The sequence below is a fragment of the Pinus tabuliformis genome, chromosome 3_1, assembly GCF_031772625.1.
Source record: "Pinus tabuliformis cultivar Carrire ecotype Pingquan chromosome 3_1, CPIR1, whole genome shotgun sequence".
Taxonomy (NCBI): domain Eukaryota; kingdom Viridiplantae; phylum Streptophyta; class Pinopsida; order Pinales; family Pinaceae; genus Pinus; species Pinus tabuliformis.
Genome location: NC_142301.1, coordinates 557699506 through 557722557, shown reverse-complemented (window position 1 = coordinate 557722557; position 23052 = coordinate 557699506). Strand labels below are relative to the sequence as shown.

The following is a 23052-nucleotide window of genomic DNA, read 5'->3' as shown; positions in this document are numbered from 1 at the left end:
GAGGGGAATATGGAGCAGGATAGCTATGCATGGCACAATGATTAAATGTTGGAACAAGGATGAAATGGAGGTTAGGGTATGAGAGGCAATTAAGGATCTCTCATCCAGCCAAAGAGGGAAAGTGGATGAAGACTATATAGGAGCAATAAAGGATTCCTAAACAGCATTCAGAAATGAGAAATAGCTTAAACATGATCAATTAAGTATGCATATTTATCACTAATTCAGAGGAAAACATAGAAAAATTACAAGAATTGAGCACAGAGGGCATGAAAGCCAGTTCTGATCTATTCCTTTTTCCTGCAACTTAGATTATGATATATAGATGACACTGATACATATAAACTGATAAACAGAGGGAGGAAAGACTTATTGGACCATGAGCAAGCACGAGAATTCCATATCAAGCTCTTCAGCCATTTAAAGCACAACCAACCAGTTCAGATGAAAATATTCCAGCAATCTTTGATTACAGAAGTTCTTAAGCTTATAGCGTAAGTCTGGAATGAGAAATACAACCAAACAACCCTTTACACTATCCAGAGGGTGGTTTAAATAGAGAAAATATCTACAAAATATCTACAACAACAGATCTGATAGCAGATCTGGAGAAATGAATGCTTCTAACCTAACATTTATTGCAGATAAATGAAAGAATGCCTATCTACCAGCTGCGCAGGGACTGCAACCATAAGAATGAATAAATTATTGGTCTTTTGAGAAATGTGTTGGCACTTCTGCAATAACTGTACCTTGGGACTTGCTGCGCTGCTCATATGTGTCTTTGTATACTGTCTTTGCAAAATCTGGGCTTTAAACACTTGAATTGCCCCTCTAGGCGGTTTTGCTGCTGTAGAGTGGCTTTAATGCTCATAACTGTGATCTGGTGGGCTTTGATGGCTCTGGGCTACTTTATTGACTTTGATGGGGGCCTCTTTAATGTTCTACTGCTTTGGGCTGCTGATATTTTGATCTGATACTCTTTGTCGCTTCCTCTGATACACTTTGACACTGAATCAGGCCACTTTCTCTCTCTGATACTCTTTAACTGTCTAATCACCCCACTCTGCTCTTTGAATGCAAAATAACTGCTGCAAGTGCTTTCCGTAGCCCCTAGAGTGCTATCGGCGCATGGCCGATCAAAAATGGTCCTTAAACTGATAAATTTGCAACACTGGGTCGAATAAAGGAGCTCTGGCGGCATGCCGAGGAGAAATCCCTGCGTTTGGAAGTATTTGGGCCCGGAGCGATCTCAAAATGGCCAAGGAAGGCATCGCTCTTTTACAGTTGTGGCGGGTGAGAGCACTGTACACAAAACTTTAAAAATGGCCCTTTTATTATAATAAAAAAATGCTTTCAAAATTGTGCAAATTCATGAAATTTGGGCGTAGGCAGCAACTGTTCATTTTATTAAATTCTGGCCCTTGGATCTGGCGCGGGCCGATCCAATGACTGGCACTAAATCACAATATTGGCGTCGGGCGGACTGGGGGGTGGCACATAAACAATCGCCAAAACTGCGCAGACCCGATATGCTATAGGCCCTTCCTTTTATTTGGAATCGCATCCGGCCCATCGCCGATGTCATATCGGCGGACTTACAAAAATTTGGTTTGCGGACCCGAAATGCCTTTGTGCCCATTTTTAATGGATATCGGGTCCGAACCATCAGAATCCATCATATCAACGAATTTACATTTGAAACGGGTCCAATGGACCCGAAATCCCTTTCAAAACTGCACTTTATAATTTATCGACTCCGGAATATCAGAGACCTCCCTTTTTGCTGTGCCCGGGGACCTTACGGACCCGATAGCTTTTATAAGACCCGCCTTTATAATATTTCGGCTCCGGAATATCGGACCCAAACATAAGGGGTGTTCGCCGATCAAACATGGGCCGTTGATTTGGTGAAGGTGATGGACGACCGAGATTACGTCGGCATTTTGCTATTGGCGGGGTCAAGGGGCTGCCATATAGAAATGCCGAAACCCATCGGACCCGAAATATATTTATGCCACGCTTTATTACTTTTCGGCTCCGCTGGTCAGAGCCATATGGGAGCGATGCGATTAAATATGGGCCATTGATCTAGGGCCCAAGAATGGATGGTTGTGATTAATTCGGAACTTCGGCAATCGGCAGGGTGGAGGGCACAGCCTTTACATATTGCGATCGCCGAAACGCCGAGGGCTATTTGATTTGTGCAGAAAGATGGACGGCCCAGATTTGGTCGGCACTTTCGCTGCTGGAGCCATTATTTATAAAAAAATGCAAGGCAAATGAATTTGGAGGGGTGAGGTAAGTGCTTGGAATGGACTTCTAGGGCATCGGAAGGGGTCCGATGGCCAAAAAGGGAGGATTCATGCCTTGGAAGGATTCCAAAGGCACTTGGGAGGATTTCTATGTGTTTTGAGAGGGGTTTAATGGCCAAAACAAAGGGTTTATGCCTTAAAAAGGTAAAACAAGGCCAAAAGGATGATTTTTATACATATAAAGGGAAACTATGCAAAGGAATGAGTCCTTATGCATATGGGAGATGGTTAGAGGGGGTATTGAGGGCTCTTGCTAAGTTTCAGATAAACTTAGCAATTCCCGAGGATGTATATGGTTATATTTCAACTAGGGGGAGGGGATAAGTATATAGGGGAGTAATATACATAGTTTTAGTAGGGGAAAGGGCAATAGATAGGGAGCTACATAGTAAAGTTAGTAGTTAACATGAAAAGTGATAAGAAAGCGCGAAACTATGCAAAGGAATGAGTCCTTATGCATATGGGAGATGGTTAGAGGGGGTATTGAGGGCTCTTGCTAAGTTTCAGATAAACTTAGCAATTCCCGAGGATGTATATGGTTATATTTCAACTAGGGGGAGGGGATAAGTATATAGGGGAGTAATATACATAGTTTTAGTAGGGGAAAGGGCAATAGATAGGGAGCTACATAGTAAAGTTAGTAGTTAACATGAAAAGTGATAAGAAAGCGCTAAGTATGTGAATATTAGGCTATTAAGAGGGAAAATGACTCATAGAAGCAGTATGGACCTTCCTTGAGTGAAGCAGATCTTCACCAAGGCAAATGATACGGAGAATGATGAAACTAAGAGGTATCAAGCAGATCTTAACCTCTTTGGGGGAAGTTAGTGAGCGATTTGGGGAAAGAGGAAGAAGGGGAGTTAGACATGCCTCGCTTGAAGTCCTCCAACTGAAAAATGCCTCAAACCAAAAATGAATTGCTTATCAAAATTGGAACACAGCAGTGGCACTTAGATTACACACTTTCAAGGACACTTCTTTGGCCATCTGTAGCAAATATGGAGCATTGGAGCATGCATAGTACGACATATTTGGCATGTAAAAATGTCGATCATGAAAGATGATTAACCTACTGCAGCAGGAGGCTAACAGTGGCTCCACTTGGGGATGGCTTTTCCTTGTGAAAAGCCAAGAACAGCAGGTCAGACTGCCTTGTATTCAATTGTTGTTGTGCTCTACAAAATTCCCTTGGCTGGCTGCCTTATTGATCCTACCTACCTACCTACCCTAACGAGCACTTACTTTGCTGTTAGGTGAAGTGAAATAACCAACGCAGCCATTTAAGAAAAATAGACATCAGTGAGCTTTGCTGCTTGTGCTTGCCGGTGAGAAAAACTGAGATCTTGCAATCTGATGTGGCTTTGTTAATCTTTGAGAAGATCCGGAAGCTACTGACCTCCTTTGCTATGTTTAAACACTGTACACAACTGTCCTACAACATATATATACAATTGCTTGGCTGAAATAAAGAACTGTACAAAGGTTCAGGATCGCTACCATGCCTTGGAGTCGGGAGATCATCAACAACTCGATACTGAGCCTTGCAGCCTGCTAATGGAGAAAAGCACTGATCTCTTTCATCATTCTGCCTGCCAGCAGATAGGTCATTCAAAACTTGTAGAGGTGCTTGCAATTTATTACAATCTGGCTCGAATAGGACTTGACTAATCTGCGCAGGCTGCTCCTCTTCTTCTTCTTCGAATAACTCAGATGGCTGAAAACAAAAAGGCAGGGGATCCACTTGGATCATTTGATCATATGCTGCTGCTTCTAAGTCTTCCTCAATCTGATATTCGATGGCTCTTTGGGGCTACAAAACTAGAGGCAATACCTTTGGAACAATATTTTGATAAACCTCCAGGCGGTCAATAGCAACACAAGGTGACACTTGATGATACACAGCATGATAATTATCCCTGATAAATTGAAAAGACTCAAAACAAAATGGTAAAGTTCCTTCACTGAAATCAAAATTTTCTACGCTTTCCTCCTTTACTTCATAGATGAACTGGGCAAGCTGGTCATTACATTCAAGCTGCTGAGCCTGAACTTCGCTTCCTGCCAAAATAGGATCTGATTCCTCTGCAAAGCTGATTTGGTCGTTAGGCTCATAATCATCATCATACAGATCATATTTGGGCAGACAGTTGAAAGAAGAGAAGCTATTGTATTCATATAGCATATCCGGAGACTGCTCCTTCACGTATGGCTATATGAATACATCATCTATTCTGTGGTAGGTTTGTTCGTGAATGTTACTACTTTCCTCTTGCACAACAGATGTGTCTTGGCACTCTAAACTTTCTACTTTCATTGTGATCAACTCCATCATTTCTTCTGACTTTTGTAACACACTATGAAGTCTTTCTTCTTGCTCTGCCTTGCGCTATTTTTCCCTCATCTTTAGATTTGCCTCCACATCCACGGCTACGTCCTGCATTTGTTTCAAAGTGGACGTGCATCTTTCTCTCAAATGAAATTCCATCTCTGGATCAAAAGCTCTAGGATAGTGCAATAGAGCTAAATCAGGGGGAGGTCTTATATTCAAAGGCATAGAAAGATAAACTTGATTGAATCGATCAGAAAATTGCTGAACAACTTCATTTGGACGCCTTTCTAACTGATTATATTCTTCGATGAGTGAGAGGAAATTGATTTTAATCATCCATCTATTAAGGAAGAGCTTGGAATACTGCTGAAGATTAGAGATGCTGGCCTCATGCAATTCTTTAAACCAAGTCCTAACTTCGCATTGCAAAGAAAGGGAAAATAGTCTAAGTCTGACATCTTCATCTTCTACTTCAAATATATTAAGATAATCTTCAAAAGCCTGGATATGTTTCTCGAAAGTAATACCATTTTCTCCATCAATTCTAGGGAGATACTCAGGATGATTTGCAGGCAAAGGATTCAGCACAGGAGGCAAAATGAGAGGCTTATATCTATCAGGAACTTTACGAGACACATGAGTATATACAGGAACTATAAGACTGGGCTCTTTTTTTGGTTCCTCCTTGGCTATATGATGATCTTCAACAACATTTGAAGACTGTTGCTCTAATGTGCAAGGAGGCTTTTCAACAAGATTTTCCAAAGGAAAAACATAAAAATCTGATATAGAATCGTCTTTAAAATACAATATACACAGCAAAACTTTATAGAGAAAAAACATGACCTCTTGGATAGTAATCCAGGTCAAAAGCCTGATCTCCTCATATATCTCTTTTGGGTTCATTTCTTCAGTGGAGTCTTTATTATGAGGATGATGTGGAGTTGCCAGGTGGATGAATTAACCTTGAAGTGCCTGATCTCTGTCCACCGTCACAGATCAGAGCTAAACATGAAAAGCTCTGAAGAAAAGGAACACTTTCTCCAGAAAACAAGGCAAATTGGTCAAAATTGGGGGTTTACAGTAATAAACCAATGATTCAGGTCCCCAGTGGAGTCGCCATTATGTTATCACTCAGGTTGTCCCTTTTGACTCCCAAACGGATAGGGCCGAGGTAACCACAAACCAATCTTTGGACTACAGGTCCTAGCCTACCTGCAGTCAGAGAGGGCTCTCTCTTTAGGATTTAGCTTTTTTTAAGGGATGATTTTAGGCTAGATATGATGCACATGGGTTTTGTTTGAGTTTGGTGGGATAGTTGATCTATTCAAGCAGAGTTGGCATACAAAGTGTAAGAAGTTCAAACCATTGGGCATGGAGTCAATGAACGTGAACTGAAGGGTGCGTTTTCCTTGGCAGAAGAGGGGAATATGGAGCAGGATAGCTACACATAGCACAATGATTAAATGCTGGAACAAGGATTAAATGGAGGATAGGGGATGAGAGGCAATTAAGGATCTCTCATCCAGCCAAAGAGGGAAAGTGGATGAGGACTATATAGGAGCAATGAAGGATTCCTAAATAGCATTCAGAAATGAGAAATAGCTTAAACATGATCAATTAAGTATGCATATTTATCACTAATTAAGAGGAAAACATAGAAAGATTACAAGAATTGAGCACAGAGGGCATGAAAGCAAGTTCTGATCTATTCCTTTTTCCTGCAACTTAGATTATGATATATAGATGACACTGATACATATAAACTGATAAACAGAGGGAGGAAAGACTTATTGGACCATGAGCAAGAACGAGAATTCCATATCAAGCTCTTCAGCCATTGAAAGCACAACCAACCAGTTCAGATGCAAATATTCCAGCAATCTTTGATTACAGAGGTTCTTAAGCTTATAGCATAAGTCTGGAATGAGAAATACAACCAACCAACTCTTTACACTATCCAGAGGGTGGTATAAATAGATAAAATATCAACAAAATATCTACAACAGCAGATCTGATAGCAGATCTGGAGAAATGAATGCTTCTAACCTAAAATTTATTGCAAATAAATGAAAGAATGCCTATCTACCAGCTGCGCAGGGACTGCAGCCATAAGAATGAATAAATTATTGGTCTTTTGAGCAATGCGCTGGCACTTCTGCAATAACTGTGCCCTGGGACTTGATGCACTGCTCATATGTGTCTTTGTACACTGTCTCTCCAAAAGCTGGGCTTTAAACACTTGAATTGCCCCTCTAGGCAGTTCTGCTACTGTAGAGTGGCTTTAATGCTCATAACTGTGATCTGGTGGGCTTTGATGGCTCTGAGCTGCTTTATTGACTTTGATGGGGGCCTCTTTAATGTTCTGTTGCTTTGGGTTGCTGATATTTTGATCTGATACTCTCTTTCGCTTCCTCTGATACACTATGACACTAAATCAGGCCACTTTCTCTCTCTGATACTCTTTAACTGTCTAATCTCCCCATTCTACTCTTTGAATGCAAAATAACTATTGCAAGTGCTTTCCATGGCCCCTAGAATGCTATCGGCGCATGGCCAATCAAAAATGGTCCTTAAACTGATAAATTTGCAACGCTGGGTCGAATAAAGGAGCTCTAGCGACATGCCGAGGAGAAATCCCTGCATTTGGAAGTATTTGGGCCCGGAGCGATCTCAAAATGGCCAAGGAAGGCATCGCTCTTTTGCAGTTGTGGCGGGCGAGAGCGCTGTACACAAAACTTTAAAAATGGCCCTTTTATTATAATACAAAAATGCTTTCAAAATTTTGCAAATTCATGAAATTTGGGCGCAGGGGTTTGCGGACCCAAAATGCCTTTGTGCCCATTTTTAATGGAGATCGGGTCCGAACCATTAGAACCCATCATATCGGCAGATTTACATTTGAAACGGGTCCAACGGACCCGAAATCCCTTTCAAAACTGCCCTTTATAATTTATCGGCTTCGGAATATCGGAGACCTCTCTTTCCACTGTGCCCGGGGACCTTACGGACCCGATAGCTTTTACAAAACCCGCCTTTATAATATTTTGGCTCCGGAATATCGGAGCCAAACATAAGGGGTGTTCGCCGATCAAACATGGGCCGTTGATTTGGTGAAGGCGATGGACGACAGAGATTACGTCGGCATTTCGCTATCGGCGGGGTCAAGGGGCTGCCATATAGAAACGCCGAAACCCATCGGACCCGAAATATATTTATGCCGCGCTTTATTACTTTTCGGCTCCGCTGGTCGGAGCCATATGGGAGCGATGCGATTAAATATGGGCCATTGATCTGGGGCCCAAGAATGGATGGCTGTGATTAATTCGGGACTTCAACAATCGGTGGGGTGGAGGGCACAGCCTTTACATATTGCGATCGCCGAAACGCCGAGGGTCATTTGATTTGGGTGGAAAGATGGACGGCCCAGATTTGGTCGGCACTTTCGCTGCTGGAGCCATTATTTATAAAAAAATGCAAGGCAAATGAATTCGGAGGGGTGAGGTAAGTGCTTGGAATGGACTTCTAGGGCATCGGAAGGGGTCTAATGGCCAAAAAGGGAGGATTCATGCCTTGGAAGGATTCCAAAGGCACTTGGGAGGATTTCTATGTGTTTTGAGAGGGGTTTAATGGCCAAAACAAAGGGTTTATGCCTTAAAAAGGTAAAACAAGGCCAAAAGGATGATTTTTATACATATGAAGGGAAACTATGCAAAGGAATGAGTCCTTATGCATTTGGGAGATGGTTAGAGGGGGTATTGAGGGCTCTTGCTAAGTTTCAGATAAACTTAGCAATTCCCGAGGATGTATATGGTTATCTTTCAACCAGGGGGAGGGGATAAGTATATAGGGGAGTAATATACATAGTTTTAGTAGGGGAAAGGGAAATAGATAGGGAGCTACATAGTAAAGTTAGTAGTTAACATGAAAAGTGATAAGAAAGCGCTAAGTATGTGAATCTTAGGCTATTAAGAGGGAAAATGACTCATAGAAGCAGTATTGACCTTCCTTGAGTGAAGCAGATCTTCACCAAGGCAAATGATATGGAGAATGATGAAACTAAGAGGTATCAAGCAGATCTTGACCTCTTTGGGGGAAGTTAGTGAGTGATTTGGGGAAAGAGGAATAAGGGGAGTTAGACATGCCTCGCTTGAAGTCCTCCAACTGAAAAATGCCTCAAACTAAAAATTAATTGCTTATCAAAATTGGAACACAACAGTGGCACTTAGATTAACACACTTTCAAGGACACTGCTTTGGCCATCTGTAGCAAATATGGAGCATTGGAGCATGCATAGTACGACATATTTGGCATGTAAAAATGTCGATCATGAAAGATGATTAACATGTTGCAGCTGTAGGCTAACATAACCATTCAACCATCATTCTAGCTAGGGTCGAGTCTTCAATGCACGCCCTTAGCAAAACCACACACCATGACCTCATGCATGACAACAACCACTCCATCACTATAAATTTGACCACATGCAACCATGAGTATGGATAAGAAATACATAACCACATATACCATGACCTTATGCGTGATGACATAAACCATACCAATATATGTAGACAATGCGCAACCACAATGTAGACAATACACTAGTGTACATGTGGATAGCACTCAAGCACAAATATGGACCACGAACACATAAACACATAGAATGATGCATAAATTAACAACACTTGTAACAACATGTAAACATGTGTGCAAGAAGATAACCAAGCATACAATAATGATACAGGCGACCGAACATATAGGAATATGACCAAGCATACCAAATGATACATGTAAATGGAATATAATGACATATAACCGGTCATACACTCACAATGATGCATCCCACAATAAAACAAATCAAATCTGCATGATGACATCACTACAACAATGATCCACATCATGCAAATGCAGCAAACACATGGAATGCAACTGTGAGAGACACACATGCAACTGACATGCATGCATGACCAACACATAACCCATCCATTATGAGGGGTGAACCATGCTCTAATACCACTCTGTAACACCCTCCTCCCACATCTACCAAAGAAACTGGATGGCCAAGGTAGACATTTGGCGACAGGCCACTATGATATGATTCAACCTCCTAAGTCACATTAAGGAATTGGAATTGATAGAAACACACCATACAAACATTCAAAATCTTCTTCAGGACCCCTGGGAACCATGCCAACAGTTCAAGAAACCTGCTTCTATGTCCCACTAAGCTTTTGGACAACATAACCCCAAGTCGTTCTCATGATATAGCCATTAAAACCTCCAACGACCTCCAGTGGCTCTCACAAGCATTCCTGCCAGCGTCTAGAGACTCTTTTTGTCAATGTTGTGCCAGCATCCCTTGGATTTCAGCCACTTTTTTAGATTCACTGTCCAGGTCACTACCCAAAATTTAACCATCTCTTCAGAATAATAAAATAACATGGAAATTATAGTGCTAAAGAAAATACTTGTTTAATATATTGAATGGACCCTTGGTGGCCATGACAGGCATTTCATCAAACATACCACAAGTATGTAAACTACACGTGTAAATAATAGTTCTTAGCATAGGGGTCTCACACTTACCTGGGAATCACTAAGGACTATTCATGCCTGAACACATCAACTTCCATTCCATCCACTAGGTCATAGATACATTGATCATTCAATTACAAGTGAAAACATGGTGAAATCCATACATAGTTGTTGTCATAAAACATATACATAACCAACATAATAGCAACAAAAATACTCATGAAAGTACATCCATATATACCACATATAATCCATCAAATTTCTCATAGAGATAAAAGGAGAACTAACCTTTCATTAATGAAACAAAATCCAAACTCGGGATGGGACTTCCACATTCCGCTTGACCGTAGAATGATTGACCCAAATTTCTCTTTAGCCATTCACTATTATAGGGATTAATCCACATGTGATTGTGGTGGAGATACCCTCAAGGATGCTCCGAGGATCCTTAGCAAACAGTCAAATTAGCTACATCTGGCACAAAGATATATCCACATATCTGTATTAGTGAAATGATAATAAAAGTAAGAAGGAAGATTGTTACCTCATAACTTGGTGTGGTGTTGCTCGAGAACTCAAAGTAGCAGAGCGAAAGACCCCTTAGCCAGATCCTAGATCAATACCTACACATATACAAGACGATGTGTAATATCACAGCATATAACTTTGAAAATCAATACAATAATACATAGGGATATCTAACTACACATATCTAAGCTACTCATAACCAATAGGGTTGCATAAACATGTAAATAAATTACAATACCAATGCCGTGGAGTGGACAACACAACTGCAGGTCTATATTAATGATAGGAAAGAGTGATTACAACCATCATTTGAATCAAGCGTTCCTTAATCCTCTAGCTCCCCTCTCTCTCTCTCTTCTTAACCTCTTGATGAGCTAATGACTAATACAATGCTTTGGTATTCAATAGGAGATCCTTTCAATACTTTCGACCTATTTCACAATTCCCCAAGCCTCAAATATATAGCATGAGAGGATAAGCCTTTCCGATTCTTTCATGACTTCTTTTGGGAAAACGTTGAGACGTTTCCATGTTTTATCGCTCTTTCCCTGTTTGTTAGACTTTGTTAGTAATAGTAATTCCTAAAACAGGTCGAATCTCAATGTTTCCATACTTCATGGGTTGACATATGAGTGAATATAGAGATATTATTTGGTCAGCTCGCTCCTTTGACCACAAGAAACTCACTAAGGTTTACTAAATCTACCCCGAAGGCAACACAGAGAGTATACCTAGGGACTAACACACTTGTTTCAAGGCTAGGAAGCCTTATAAAGCACCTTGATAGTTCCTAGGGAGTGTTAGCTTAGAAAATCTTCTTGTGAACTTGGTCAATCTTTCAGTCATCTTGCCTTTCTCCTCTAAGCTGATGAGGAGGTCATTTTCCTCTATAACAGATGCCCCCTAAAGTGTGAGATTAGAGACAAGACGGTGGCTGAAATACTTTATAATTGTCATGTTTTGGAAAAAAGAGAGAGAGGATCACAACTTCAGGACTATGAGAACCTGATGCAACACATATATATAAAATCTAAAACCATTTCCTAAGTTGGCCATTCCTACGCTCAGTAGCTATGTCATAGTGATTTCTCAACAAAGTGATATGACGATCTTGTCAATCGATAAGCACAATGTGGAACTTGTGTCATAATAGGATCATCTTGATGAGATGTTTCCAAAAAAATAATATACGCAGCTTGGGAGAGAAAACAAGTTTGAGTTATGTAAGCCTCTACCAAAGGTCTTCATCGTCGCTTCATCTTAACAAAAGATTTCGATATATGTGAATAAAGGTGTTGAGGTCAAACATGTACGAAATTGTCTGATTACTAGTCAATAATGAAAAACTTTAACAGACACAAGGATGGCCACCGATAATGATGATGGTCTCCAAGATTCACAGTATAATCTAGCGACTGTGAATAATGATTTTTTCATCGAACACTCGTAGAATTGTTTAACCAAGAGACAATAATGAAAACCCCTGATCGAACACAAGGTAACATGCCACTCATGTCCGCAACTTCCAAGGCACTCATGTGTTTCTGGATCTGCTTCCTAGATAGGGTGTTGAAGGCGATAGGAAGAGACCTATCAAAAGGTAGGCAATAATGTGTCCTACATCAGTCGACATGAAACGAGACAAGAATTATTGTTTTTTGAATAATAGTTTGAGCATTGGGTCAAATCGATAGAAGGCGTGATGGAAGTATATGTTTGATGGTTTGATGGAGGAAACAGAGGATAAAGGGATCCCTTGAACAATAGAAGGCACGATAGAAAGGTTTTAAGCATGTAGCAATAGACTCATGAACAACATAGAGTGTTAGGATATAGAGATGCCAGAACACCGGGGTATATAGGCTAAACTCATAGGATGGTAAGGTTCATTTTGAGAGGCCGTCACAAAGAAGGTTTTGCTGAGGGAGTGCCATGTTCAAGGGAACAACTGCTGCCAAAAAAAGCTTTCCAAAATACTGACATAAAGCAATTGTGTTGTCCAATTTTCACCCTCTAATTAATTTAATGATTCTAGACGGGTAAACTCGGTGGTCTTTTCGTATTTTGAGAGTCTGAAAAGATCATAAAGAGCAACTCTAGGGGGGTCACTTTGTGATAGTTGCTAACTGGGTTCCAGAAAGGTTTAATAGTATACCCAATATGGTTCCTTGTCTGTAAGTTAGTCTACTGAGTATGGAGAAAGCAAAAAACCTATTCTCAATAGAAGTTTGCCTCACTTTGTTACGCGTACGAGAGGATAGAGTAAACTCGATATTCGTTGTGAAATTTTAATGAGTCAAACGACGACCAACAGAATAGATCTTCATCAAAATTTAACGAGTCAAATGAATAAAACTCAAGGTATGTTTTTTAGTTTAATGAGCGAGGAAAAGGAGGTAAAAGAACTACTCATGCCTTCTCCGTAGATTTAACGAGCTCGAAGAAGGGAAAAACTCGGGGATTTTTCAATTTGAGAGCGAGAAATAGTCCCAAAAAAGAAAGCGTTTATATCATTGGCATAGGAGTTTTACAAGCCTGATGATGAAAATTCAGGGATTTTTCAATTCAAGAGCGAGAAAATATCACATAAAAGAAAGTGCTCATAGTGAATCGAACATGGTCGTTTATGCAATTCAGCCCTGAAAACCACTTCATCAAAGCATGAATAATATTGACAATATATTGAAATGGCACATGATAAAGAACATAGGAAATGAACAAATTCTATTTCAATGACTAATTTAAGGTGATTCATACGTCCAGTGTGACTATATGGGGGTCTTTTGAGCCTCCATTTTCACCATTTGCATCATTTGAGTGTTGTGAGAGTGTTTTGGAGTGAAAGAGGAGTAGATCTTCCCCAGGCGATTGCAAGCAATCCAGGCGACCATTTGATATGCCGTGTGTTCCAAGTAGATGGCCAAAAATTTATCGTGCATTACTTAACCTTTTTCAACTATATTAGGGGTAGATTTTTTGAATTTCGGGAATCCCTAGCTCGTACAATGTGATTAACACTCCCATCTAGGTCTAGAGGGGCATTTAAACGCCGTTCACGACCTAGAGGATGACATTAGTATGCCCTGTGGGACCTAAGTGGGGCCGTTAGGCTGTATGGGTGCACTTGTAAACCCTAGCCTATGATTGTTTTAGCATTTCTTCATCATTTTGACTCATTTTTGGGTTCTTTTATGCAATTTTGGATCCATCATCATGAGTCTGTGGAGAGAAAGAGTTCATGATAGCTAGGAACTACATATGCTGAATGATCCAGCATGCATACTTTCACTAAAAATATGTGGCTTAATGAATTATGCAAGGCTTGACTTGATGAAGTGTCAGGAAGAACTTCTAAGTTGGATAATCCAATGGTGGGATGAACACCAAGAGGTGTTCTGGATCGGGGGTCATGAGTTGTTGATCGATAGAGATGATATCTATTTTCTGATGGGTTTTTCGTGGAGAGGTGCACGAGAAAACTTGAACGGGGGAAGGGTTGATCCATGGTCCACTGTAGAGTTGGTCCAAACTTACTGTAGACCTGACAACAAAGTAGTGAGCAACAAGGTCCCCATTGAGTGGATCAGATCAAGGTCCATGAGGACCATTTTGTGAATGATTGTACACTTGGTAGGGCCCAAGATGCCTCATGTAAAGACAAAGGCCGAACTATTGCTTGCCATTGATTGTGTATAGCCTTAGATATTTAAGTGGTGTGAGGCAGTTCTTTGTCAGCTGAAGGCAGAGTTGCAACCTGCAAGACTCGTACCTAAATGACTTTTGGGTATGGTACTCCGATTGTGTCCTTAATACTTGAGAGAGTGCCCATGATGAGACCAGGGATTAGTGTGGGTTAGGATGATCCCAGGGGGCTCAAGCAAGGGCAATGGGACTCTCTTGATCCTCATACAAGATGGGGACCAATTCGACATTTCTTCGAAGAGGACTTCTTCGAGTGTATTAGTAGCTAGATCTTGATGATTTACGACTATGCCTATGAAGGCATGGACAATATAGGAGATCCAAATTTTGATACTGCCACTTGGTACACATTGGGGGCCTCAAGGTAAGAAGGTTTTTTTAGAGTACTTTAAATTATTTTTTAACTTTTGAATATTTATGCAATGTTTTTTCTTTTATGGGTGAACAAGTACTTACATGAAGCGTTTTCTTGACACAGATGTGGCACCAATGCAACCTACAGGCATGCCCTGCCAAGCGAGTTGTGGGGACCAACTACCTTGAGCTGGCATGGGAGCAGTAGTTGCCGAAGATGGAGATGATGCATAGAGTCTCTGTGAGGTTCTGAGGAACCTAGAAGACCTTGTTAGGGCCTAAATCTACCTCAGGCTGAGAAAGGTAGGATCTAGGATAACATAAAACCACGCTTAACCTAGTATCTAGCCCTACTAGGTCGGGAGAGGGCTCTCTCGTTGTCAATCTCAACAAAATATGATCAATCAGACTTGATATGACTGATGTGAAGACTTATTTTAGGCTAGGTATGTGTGCAGAAGATTTTTATTGAATTCGATGATGTTTTGTTGGCTCAAATGTGAAAGGCAGATTTGGGTCTGGGGAATGAGGCTCAGTTTTGCAGAAATCTCTATGGGGCGAGGTAGGAAAATGGTTTGGTACTTCAAATTGAGTGAGATAGAGAGCTTTTAGATCAGTGAGGAGTTGAAGAGGGCATGAGAGTCTCAGGGATCCTCTTCAAACAGCTGAAAAAATAAATAACAAAACAAAACCCTAGGTAGAGCACTGCAAATCAATGAATTCTACCTTTATCCTTGTTTCATTTAGTTAAGATGAACAAAGAGAGATAATGGCATACATAAAACACATGTAAACTTGAAATTACAGAATGAAACACAATACCAAATCAGGTTGCCACAAGAATCCCATAAAGTGCTGCAAACCTTGGTCTATTCCTTTGCCAAACTCCTTAAATGAGTATACAATGAAGCTCCAAGCTTTCCTAAAAGTCCAACCCTTGCTAATGACTGAAAAATTACAAGATATAGGCACCCAACAACTCATCCTAGCCTCTAGGGGTCGAGCTCATAAATTTATGAGCTTCTCCAACAAAGTCTAAAATGAGAAGTAAAAAGTAGGCAGTGGAACAACTTGCCTCTAAAAACTAGGGAACTGATTCATTTAGTTGCAAACTACCTTTTCATGGATGAATCTACCTTCATGAGTGAAAATTTAGCATAATTACATCAACATCCATCAATTCACATTAAATTACATCATGAGTTTGACTATTAGAAAGAGAAAAGTCAAACTATGAGGAAACTAGGCGAAAACAGAGTTTTTTGTCCAAAATGAGCAAATTTCATCGTACGCGCCGCACTGATTTCCCTATGCATACCGCCTTTTTGCAGCTGATTTTGGAGTCCTTCCCGTGCACCAAATTTTCTCGAAGTGGGATTGTTGAAAAGGGTTGCCTATCTACTTTCCAGAACAAGTGGAATTTCTAAATTTGGCCTCCATTTGCCCCTCCAAAACTGAGCTCTCCCAACACTGCTTCTTGTGTGTCCAAAAAGGGGCAGAAAGGTCATTTTTGAGGTGTTTTTGACCTTTCTGGAAGATCAAAACCTATCAAAATTTCTTGGCCATCTGAGGGCATTCATATTTTTCCATGAAAAATCCAAAAATTTCAAAATTGCCAAAAGTGTCCCAAATTTCTTGAAATTTGGGCTGAGTCTCCTTCATTAAGTGTTGTGTTGGGCCAAGGAAGCCTCAGCCAAGATCTGGAGTCTATCTTTCTCTTTTCACTTCCTCGATGCTTTCTTCAACTTGGCCTTCAAAATCCTGATTCTTGCTTTGCACACCTTGTTTCTCACCAAGTAGTGGTATGCCATGTGCCGCAACATCTTTTTCTACCTGTTGGCCTTCTCTAGCGTCTTTTCCAAGTGCATATTTTCCCTCTCAAGCCTAGATTCACGATCAACATCAATTTATTGTTCAAGTGGTGTTAGCTTAATTTTCCTCCTCTTGGCAGCTTGTTAGTTTTCTCATATGTTTTATAGCTCCATCATGGTTTGCTAATCCTCTAACTCTTTGTTTCTTTGCTCCAGATATTTGATTATCCATTTGGCTCTTTCCAGGTTGAGAGACAAATCATTAATGTCCTCTTGCTGCTCCCAAATGATCTCTTTAAGCTTTGAGCTTTGTGAGCCCAAATCGGTATCCTCATCCTGAATGAGGATGAAATCTGCCTCTTGACCTCTTGAAGGTCCCTAATCATGCAAGGGCTGCTTACCCTTGTCCTGTACCTGCTTTTTCGATGGAGGAAACGAGACCCCTTCCACCCCGTGTGGAGATAGTACTCGTTTTGCTGCTGCAAACAACATTCTAGTGCCCTTTTGTTAGGTGACAAAAATTAGCACACTAGTGGTTTGTGTCTCATGAATCTCCTGCTGATGTGAAGGCCCTCCTGCCTCATGAAAAACTGATGGGGGAACTTGAGGACCTGTAAAGACCTCATGTGAAATGAAATCCTCCCATGAGATGTTCAGTAAACCAAGCTGATGCAAGACCACAATTTTGATTAGTGCCAAATGATATATGTTGCTATACTGCTGCTTAGGAGGCTTCCTTTCCACTAAGGTGGTAATCTTCTCAATGTTTCGTCAAATAAAATAGGGGATATTTATCATTCTCACCCTAGTGAAGTGCATCAACAATCTGATGTGGTAGGCATACAGGATAGAAAATATGCGCTCACAGCTGAAATATTTAATAATGAGTTTCATCAAGGGAGCATATGTGTCCTTCAGATACCTGAAGGGAAAACCTCTACTAACATGTCTCTGAAAACCAGCCTTGATGTAAGGCTCATAATGCTCTCTGTCAATCAGCTGCATTTTATTCCACTGCTCACAGACATTTGGAATGCAAGTTGCTTGAGAAATAGTCTCGGGTGTCAAGGTGAATGTCACACCTGCCAAAGTGACTTGACTATTATGAAGATGAAGCACAAACAATCTGGCCAGCTCATGGTGGTACTTGACTCTCTCTACCATCTCATAGAACTGATAACAAGATTGGTGTTGAAAGCATGTAATAGCAAGAGGACAGCCCAGCAGCTCGGCAAGTGACATAGGCTCCTCTCGATTACGTTGACCACCCTTGTGAGGTCTCCTTGGTGCATGCATTTCTCAAAAGAATCACTGACTGTCTCCTCACTTCTGTCATAGGAAGAATCTGCCTCCATGTTTGACAATGTTTGAGTTTTCTTAGATGAGTATGAAGAGATTTTATGGTGTCTTTAGGTTTTTTCTGCCAAAGATAAGAATGTATGAGGGACTATGGAGGGAATGTGTATGAGGGGTTTTGGGAATATTGCTGTCAGGTTTTTGGGGAATAGAAGGGTTTAGGGAATAGTATTTAGGCTTTGGGACAACAATTAGGGTTTAGGAATCTTTAACTAGGGTTTGGGATGATGGGATTTAGTGATTTAGGATTAGTAATTTAGGGATATGGGGTTTAGGGAGTGGGTAGATGAGAATGTAAAGAGAGGGAGAAAATGAATGAGGGAATGAAGGAGTGAGGGAGTGAGAAATGGCTAGGAGTGGAATTAGCAGCAAGAAATACAATTTGTAAACCCTATGCAATTGTTTTTGACAAGAAATGCAAGGAGGTAGGGTTTCAATTTTTTCCCATTAAATCACCATAAGCACCAAGATAAACTCATTCATTGGTCATGGAGGAATGTTAACTTACTTGGACAAGGTGAGGATTTAGTAATTTTGCAATTTTGGAGGAGGTTGTGAGTAAAATCGGCCTTGTGGCCCTGTGTACCGTGCCACAAACCCAGTGCATCACGCCCTCTCAATGCGTCGTGCCCGTTCAAAATTTACACTGCAGAGTGCTGCCCAATGCGCCATGCTCCAAACCCAGTCTGCTGCGCCATTGAAAATACCAAACTTGCTACTATTTTTGCTTCCTTTCCTTCCAACACGACTTTTATTACTCACTCTTTCTCCTTTGGATACAAATGAACTCTTTAAACATGAAAAATGGTTTATATACCTATAGTTTTGATTTTTCATTTACAAAACCCATTCTTTGAATGTTTGCCTTTGACTTGCTTTTAAAACTCTGTTTTTGGGCAGTTTGCTTTATGTTTGGCTTTAATGGACTGAATGCTTTGACTTTGTGTTTGCTTTGTAGGTGATGGAGTTGCAAAATCCTGGCAAGATGACCAGGGTTGCCTCTGAAGTTATTACATATGGAAGAAATTAAATTACATCAAATTTGTACATGAAAACATAAAAACTCTATTTTTCCTCAAAACAAGGTTTTGAGGAAAAATCAATCACTGAGCATGAGATTATGGAAATTATTGTTGCTGAAACTTTATTTGACCTCTTGATGCACCTGCTGACCTTTATTTAACGTTTACAAGACCTTATTGACGAAACCCTAGACCTAATGAGACCTAAAACCCTAAAAATGACTTTTGCAAATTTAAAGACAAAAATTGAATGTAGATGATCTAGATGAACGAAAATGGGCCAGTAGGTAAAGAAATTGAGGGAAAATGTATAATAAGCCACTACCGTCAGATGATCCATGACCCTAATGGAATGTAGCTAATCGAGTGAGACACGTAACATGCAATGCAACATGAGAATTTCATCACTGATGGAGGGATGAAGATACCAACACTAACATTGGCTCCAATGGGGATGGTAGCTCCTTGGAGGTGCCAAGAACTATAGATCTCTGGGAAAGAAGGCAATTCCTTCATCCATTGAGATATGGAGTCAATAAATTCGACAAACCAAAACCAATCTCTTGACTCAATTTCAGGGCTGAAATCTGACTCAAAACTGACTCAATTTCAAGACTGAAATGGACTGTAAGACTTGACTCAAACAGTCCAAACCAAAACTGAAATCAAACCTTCAGTTTTATAGCCTTCACTTCAGGCCCCAAATTGAATGAATGATAACATTACATACTTGCAATGAAATAAAATAAACTGGTATTTACAATGATACATATGACATCAGAAAACATTTCGGAAATAGTACCGTTTGAGCAGTTGACTGTTGACGGCCCACCTGGACAATCTTTTCCATTCATTTCTTTCAAAAGGAAAGCATTTTGTCCTCGATATGTAGCAATCCTGAAAGGTACTTTCTAAAGATTCTCAAACTTGCCATGCCTACCTTTATCTTCATTTCTCGCATCCCATTTCAATAATATGTCTTCTACGTGAAACTTGTCCGCCTTTGCCTTTCGATCATATATTTTCTTGATTCTCTCTTGCAGCCTAAAAATGTTCTGGAAAACCTCCTCTCTAGTCTGCTGTAAATCGATCATTTGATTTATTGTTCGCTGCAAATGATCATCCTTGCTCCCAGCTTCCTGCAAAAGTTTAACCCCCAGGACTGCGAGAGAGGTCGGGAATACTGTGTCAACACCATACACAAGCTCGAAAGGGGACATGCCTATATATTTCTTTTGACTTACTCTATCTGCCCAAAGTGCATTAACCAACTTTTTGTGCCAACTCTTCTTGTTCGTTTCCAACAACGTTTTGACAATATTGACAAAGGATTCATTTGAGGATTCCGCCAATCCATTACCTTGTGGGTAATATGCAGTTGAGTGCCCCAAGGTAATTTGATATTTATTAAAAAATTCAATCATTCTTTTTGATTTAAAAGTTGCTGCATTATCAGTGATCAACTTGTTTGGACAGCCAAAACGAGACAAAATGTTGTTTTCAAGAAATGAAATGATTACCGAATCAGTGGCCTGCCTAGTGGGAATCGCTTGAATCCATTTAGTAAAATAGTCTATCGCTGTGAGGATCCATTTGTGCAGTGTTGAAGAAGTAGGATGGATCTCGCCAATGAAGTCCAAACCCCACTGCTAAAATGGGGCACTTACTTCAATCGGTTTGAGCGGTAAACGCTGCAATTTTCTCCTACCTTGAAAAATCTGGCATTCGTGGCAGCTTGTAACAGTTTTGTAAACATCAGCAAAGAGAGTTGGCCAATAATATCCTGCTCTCAATATTTTATTGGCTGTTGTCTTCCAGAATAGATGACCTCCACAATCTCCCTTGTGAAAGTCTTCCATAACATGTTTTGCCTCTTCTTCAACCAAACAATTGAGCAAGACACCACCAGGATCTTTCCAATAGAGTGCATTATTCATGATACAAAACTTGGCAGCCTTTAATTTCAGGGTCCTAATTTTGTTCTTAGCCATTCCAGGTGGTGGTGACACATTTTGAAGCACATAAACAATGTCCGCATACCAAGGAGAAAGAAGAAAATTTTATGATACCTGAGCGGGTGAACTTTCTTCATCTTCTTCAGACATAGCAGCAATGAGATTAATGTCCAAGGCATGCAAATTTGACTCAGCCATTAGTTTGGCCAGTCCCTGTCCTTTGATGAGCTTTGTTGGTTTGATCTCCATGTCATATTCCAACAAAGTAGCAATCCATTTGTCTCCTCTCCCTTTTGGATCTATTTGCACTAAGACATCTTTAACAATAGTGTTAGGGACATAAGCAAGGATGTGAGAATATAGAATATAGACTCGAAAATATTTCAATGCCTTTACCAAAGCAAGAGCTTTCTTTTCAATAATATTATACTTTAAAGCTACATCCCTTATGGTTCTGCTGAAAAATGCAATTGGTTTCTCGAGCTGGTCTCCTTTCTGCGTCATGACCGCTGCCATAGTATGATCCGAGGCAAATGAAAACAAAATGAAATTTTGAGTATAATCTGGGTTGATCAAAACTGGAGCTGAAGAAAGGGCCAATTTCACCAAATTGAAAGACTTAATTGCTTCCTCGATCCACTTCACTACATTATCTTTCTTTAGCATGTTTGTGATTTCCCTTAAATGTTCTGCAAGGTTGGGCACAAAGCGACATAAGAATTTCATCTTACCATTGAATGATTGGATCTCCTTTTTACTTTGTGGAAAATCAATCTTCTAAATGGCTTCCACTCGAGCTATATCAGTGTGGATGCCCTCCTTTGATATAATATGACCAAGAAGTTTTCCTTCATCCATGGCAAACAGACTCTTCTCTGGATTGAGAGATATGCCATACTTTCTACACCGCTAAAATACAATTTTCAAATGATAAAGGTGCTCTTCATCTGAATTAGAAAAGACTCTCAAATAAGCAAGATAAACAACTAAAAAGACATCTTTTTCGGAGTGGTCTAGCAAGGCGGAGGAATTGTCCGGTTTCCATCGCCGCCCAAAAAAACGTCCGGCTCCAGCCGCCGACAATTCCTCCGCCCTCCGCCACCCTCCGCAAGCTCTGCCCAGCTCCACCACCATCCACATTAAAGTAGACATCTGACTGGAATCCGTGGATGCAGGATTTGCAGAGCGCCCACTTCTGGAGGTCACGTGAACCTTGCAAAGCTTGATATCGCCAGAGGAAAGGAGAACGCTACTGAGGTTCCTGCAAATCGATTCACTCAGAAAATCACTAAGCAAGATCCTCCATGCCTGCATTTCCCGCAAAGAGCTATGCACCAGGACGCCAATATCAAGTACGTCCATAATTACATAAAGTCTAGCAGCATTCTTGTCACGGAGCCTAGTTACAGAGCGTGGATCTGCCATTTTGGTGCCTCTTATCTCACCGGGGTATATGACACAGAAGGGGTCGGGGTTTTGCCTCAACGTTCCAGTGTGAAGATAACCGGAACACAGGGCTACATGGTGCCAGAATACATCAACAACGACATCGTGTGACAGAAAGCGGATGTGTTTGCCTTGGGTGTTGTGTTGCTGGAGCTCCTATCTCGGCGCGAACTGATAAGGTATGTGGCAGATGAGGGCGGCTGTGGTATTAGGAGAATAGGGCTTATACAGAGCCTGAATATTGTTATTTCAGAGGTCGGCGATAATTTTGTAGGGAGGCTGAGGAGATGGATGGATCCTCGGCTCAGGGGCTCCTTTCCTGTAGATTGCGCAGAGAGGGAAGTGAGGCTTTCTGCTTCCTGTGTGGATCCGAACCCCGGAAAGAGACCCGATACAAGATATGTTGCAGGGGAGCTATCCAGAGTGTTTATCATGTCCGAACAATGGTCTGAGTGAATGAATGTCAATAAAACATGTGCCAGTGGCACCTTCGAGGTCAGATGGAGTCATCTGCATTTCATAAATATTCCAAAGTAAACGGGTTTGGATTATATTGGTGTGTATTTCTTTGAGCATTGTTGTGCTGCAAAAGGGAGAGAAAAAACCATGGTGGTTTGGATTATATTGGTTTGTATTGCTTTCAACATTGTTTTACAACAAAAGGGAGAGAAAAAACCATGGCATATAATGATCCAAAGA

At 40.7% G+C, this 23052-nt stretch overlaps 1 protein-coding gene across 1 annotated transcript; it reads left to right on the top strand.

The window, feature by feature from the left end:
- The first annotated feature begins 1919 nt into the window (after positions 1 to 1919).
- Positions 1920 to 22809, top strand: LOC149188216 (lysM domain receptor-like kinase 3). The gene is made up of 4 exons (XM_089409894.1): positions 1920 to 1960; positions 2146 to 2301; positions 22083 to 22356; positions 22468 to 22809. The coding sequence occupies exons 1-4, from the start codon at positions 1920 to 1922 to the stop codon at positions 22807 to 22809; spliced, it is 813 nt and encodes a 270-aa protein (XP_089266020.1).
- Positions 22810 to 23052: the final 243 nt, after the last annotated feature.